The following is a 2,949-nucleotide window of genomic DNA, read 5'->3' as shown; positions in this document are numbered from 1 at the left end:
TCGATCTAAAATTGATGCCATTGTGAACATGCCTGAATCGCGAAATATTTATGAATTGAAGAGCCTTCAAGGGAAGTTGGCATATATCTGGAGGTTTATCTCTAATTTGGCCGGGCGATGCCAACCCTTTAGTAGACTGATGAAGAAAGGGCTACCCTTCGAGTGGGATGAATCGTGTAGGAATGCTTTTACAAGTATCAAGGCGTATCTCATGAATCCCCCAGTGCTGGCTGCGCCCATTCCAGGAAAATAATTAATTCTCTATATTTCCGCTCAAGAACGGTCGGTTGGGTCCTTACTTGCTCAAGAAAACGATGAAAGTAAGGAGAATGCGCTGTATTACTTGAGCCGGATGATGACATCTAATGAGTTGAACTACGCACCCATCAAGAAATTGTGTTTGGCACTTATATTTGCCATTCAGAAGTTGAAGCATTATTTTCATGCACATACTATTCGTCTCATTTCTAAGTCCAATCCCATTAAATATGTCATGGCAAAACCTGTACTATCTGATCGGCTCGCGAGATGGTACCTCCAGTTTCAACAATTTGAAATTATTTACGTACCTGCGAAGCCTGTCAAAGGACAAATATTGGCAGACTTTTTAGCCGATCATCCCCTACCTGCCGAGTGGGAGTTGACTGATGAACTTCCCGATGAAGAAGTGTTTATGGTCGAATTGCCGTGATCAATGTATTTCGATGGAGCTGCCCACCGTGATGGAGCTGGTGCGGGAGTTGTCTTTTATACTCTTGAAGCAGATATATTGCCATACTCTTTCACTTTAACACGCCGGTGTTCCAACAATGTGGCTGAATATCAGGCGTTGATTCTCGGTCTTGAAACGGCTGTAGACATGAAGCAGTTGCATCTTAGAGTTTACGGTGATTCAAAATTGGTGGTAAATCAACTCCTTGGTGTTTATGATGTCAAGAAACCTGAATTGATCCCATATTACAAGTATGCAAGGCAACTCATGGGATATTTAGGTAATGTCACTATAGAACATATCCCTAGAAATTTCAACCAACAAGCTGATTCTTTGGCAAGGGTGGCGTCCATGATCACTCTCCCTTCTCATCGAAATCAGATTTCAATATGTCAAAATTGGGTCATACCTCCGATGTTTGATGAAGGTAATGCTAGTGAAGAAGAAAATACTTATCATATTTTTGTCCATGAGATCGAAAAGGAGGATTGGCGACACCTCATCATTGATTATCTTAATCATGGAAAGTTACCAGAAGATCCTAAGAAAAGGGTTGATATACGTCGTCGAGCACCACGTTTCATTTACTACAAAGGGACGCTTTACCGAAGGTCATTCGATGGGGTATTTCTAAAATGTCTTGGAGAAAATGAGGCCATACAAGCAATGGAGGAGGCTCACTCTGGGATATGCGGTGCTCACCAGTCTGGCCCAAAATTACACTTTCGTATTAAAAGAATGGGATACTACTGGCCAACAATGGTAAAGGATTGCATTGACTTTGCTAGAAGATGTCAAGTATGTCAATTTCATGGCAATTTCATCCATCAGCCTCCTGAACCATTGCACCCAACTGTGGCTTCTTGGCCGTTCGATGCTTGGGGTTTGGATATAGTTGGACCACTTCCAAAGTCTTCTGGCGGACATGTTTTTATTTTGGCGGCGACGGATTACTTTTCAAAGTGGGCTGAAGCGATTCCTCTAAGAGAAGTCAAAAAGGAGAATGTAGTGGATTTCATTCGCTTGCACATCATTTATCGGTATGGAGTCCCGCGTTATATCATTACCGATAATGGTAAGCTTTTTTGCAATATAGCAATGAACAAACTTTGCGAGAAGTTTCATTTCAAATAATACAATTCGTCCATGTACTACGCTGCTGCAAATGGACTCGCTGAAGCATTCAACAAGACCTTATGTAATCTGTTGAAGAAAGTCGTGAATAAATCGAGAAGGGATTGGCATCTTCGAATTGGAGAAGCACTTTGGGCATACCGAACTACTTTTCGAACTCCCACGCAAGCGACCCCATACGCGCTTGTTTATGGTGTTGAAGCTGTTCTTCCACTTGAGTGTCAAATACCTTCGCTAAAAATTGCGATTCAAGAAGGGCTCAGTGGAGAAGATAATGTCCGTCTTCGCCTTGAGGAGTTAGAAGCACTCGATGGAAAGAGATTGGAAACCCAGCAACGGATTGAATGTTATCAAGCCCGCCTTTCAAAAGCATTTAATAAACATGTCCGGCCACGCTCTTTCCAGATTGGAGATTTAGTACTCGCCGTTCGAAGACCGATCATTCTCACTCATGGCGGTCAAAGAAAGTTTACTTCTAAGTGGGATGGGCCCTATGTTGTTCGAGAAGTGTATACAAATGGCTCATACAAGTTGGTTGCTGAAGACGGGTTAAGGGTTGGCCCCATCAATGGCAAGTACCTAAAAAGATACTATGCGTAATCGGAACCGCGCAAGGCTCCTGGCCCGCATGAGCTAAAACTGTGGATGGCGACCACCAATAGTGTAGTATGTGGTTAAACTGCTGAAACACTCCACCAAGTCTAAGGTGGTAAACAAATAGATACTTCTGACCCGCATGAGGTTAAAATGTGAACGGCAGGAACTACGTGTGACTTGATTCCCTTGTTGGGAAACGTAGGCAGTTTGGAGGGCAACTTCTAAGTTCAGTTACACCACTCTAAATCAAATCTCTGTCCCTTGCAAAAAAAAATAATAAAAAAGGGAAAGAGAATTTTCTCTTTCCAATAAAAAATAAAAATAAATAAAATGCTCCATTTGAGTTCTTTTCTCTTTTAAAAAAAAATAAGAGATAAGAAATGAAAAGTGTTTTATTATTGAAAAAAAACTCATTACATAAAAAAATGATGAATGACAAAAGCATTCAGGAAACAAGAAGAACATGGTGAAAAGACTAGATATCAAATTTGTATTCCACTACAGCT

General features: G+C 41.3%; 1 protein-coding gene across 1 annotated transcript; it reads left to right on the top strand.

Moving 5' to 3' along the window:
- The first annotated feature begins 1,858 nt into the window (after positions 1 to 1,858).
- LOC140010669 (uncharacterized) lies at positions 1,859 to 2,446 on the top strand. Its single transcript, XM_072057974.1, has one exon. It carries the CDS (start codon positions 1,859 to 1,861, stop codon positions 2,444 to 2,446), a length of 588 nt encoding a protein of 195 aa, XP_071914075.1.
- Positions 2,447 to 2,949: the final 503 nt, after the last annotated feature.

The sequence above is a fragment of the Coffea arabica genome, chromosome 7c, assembly GCF_036785885.1.
Source record: "Coffea arabica cultivar ET-39 chromosome 7c, Coffea Arabica ET-39 HiFi, whole genome shotgun sequence".
NCBI classification, from domain to species: domain Eukaryota; kingdom Viridiplantae; phylum Streptophyta; class Magnoliopsida; order Gentianales; family Rubiaceae; genus Coffea; species Coffea arabica.
Note: the sequence above shows the minus strand (reverse complement) of the source record. Positions and strands in the feature narration are given on the sequence as shown.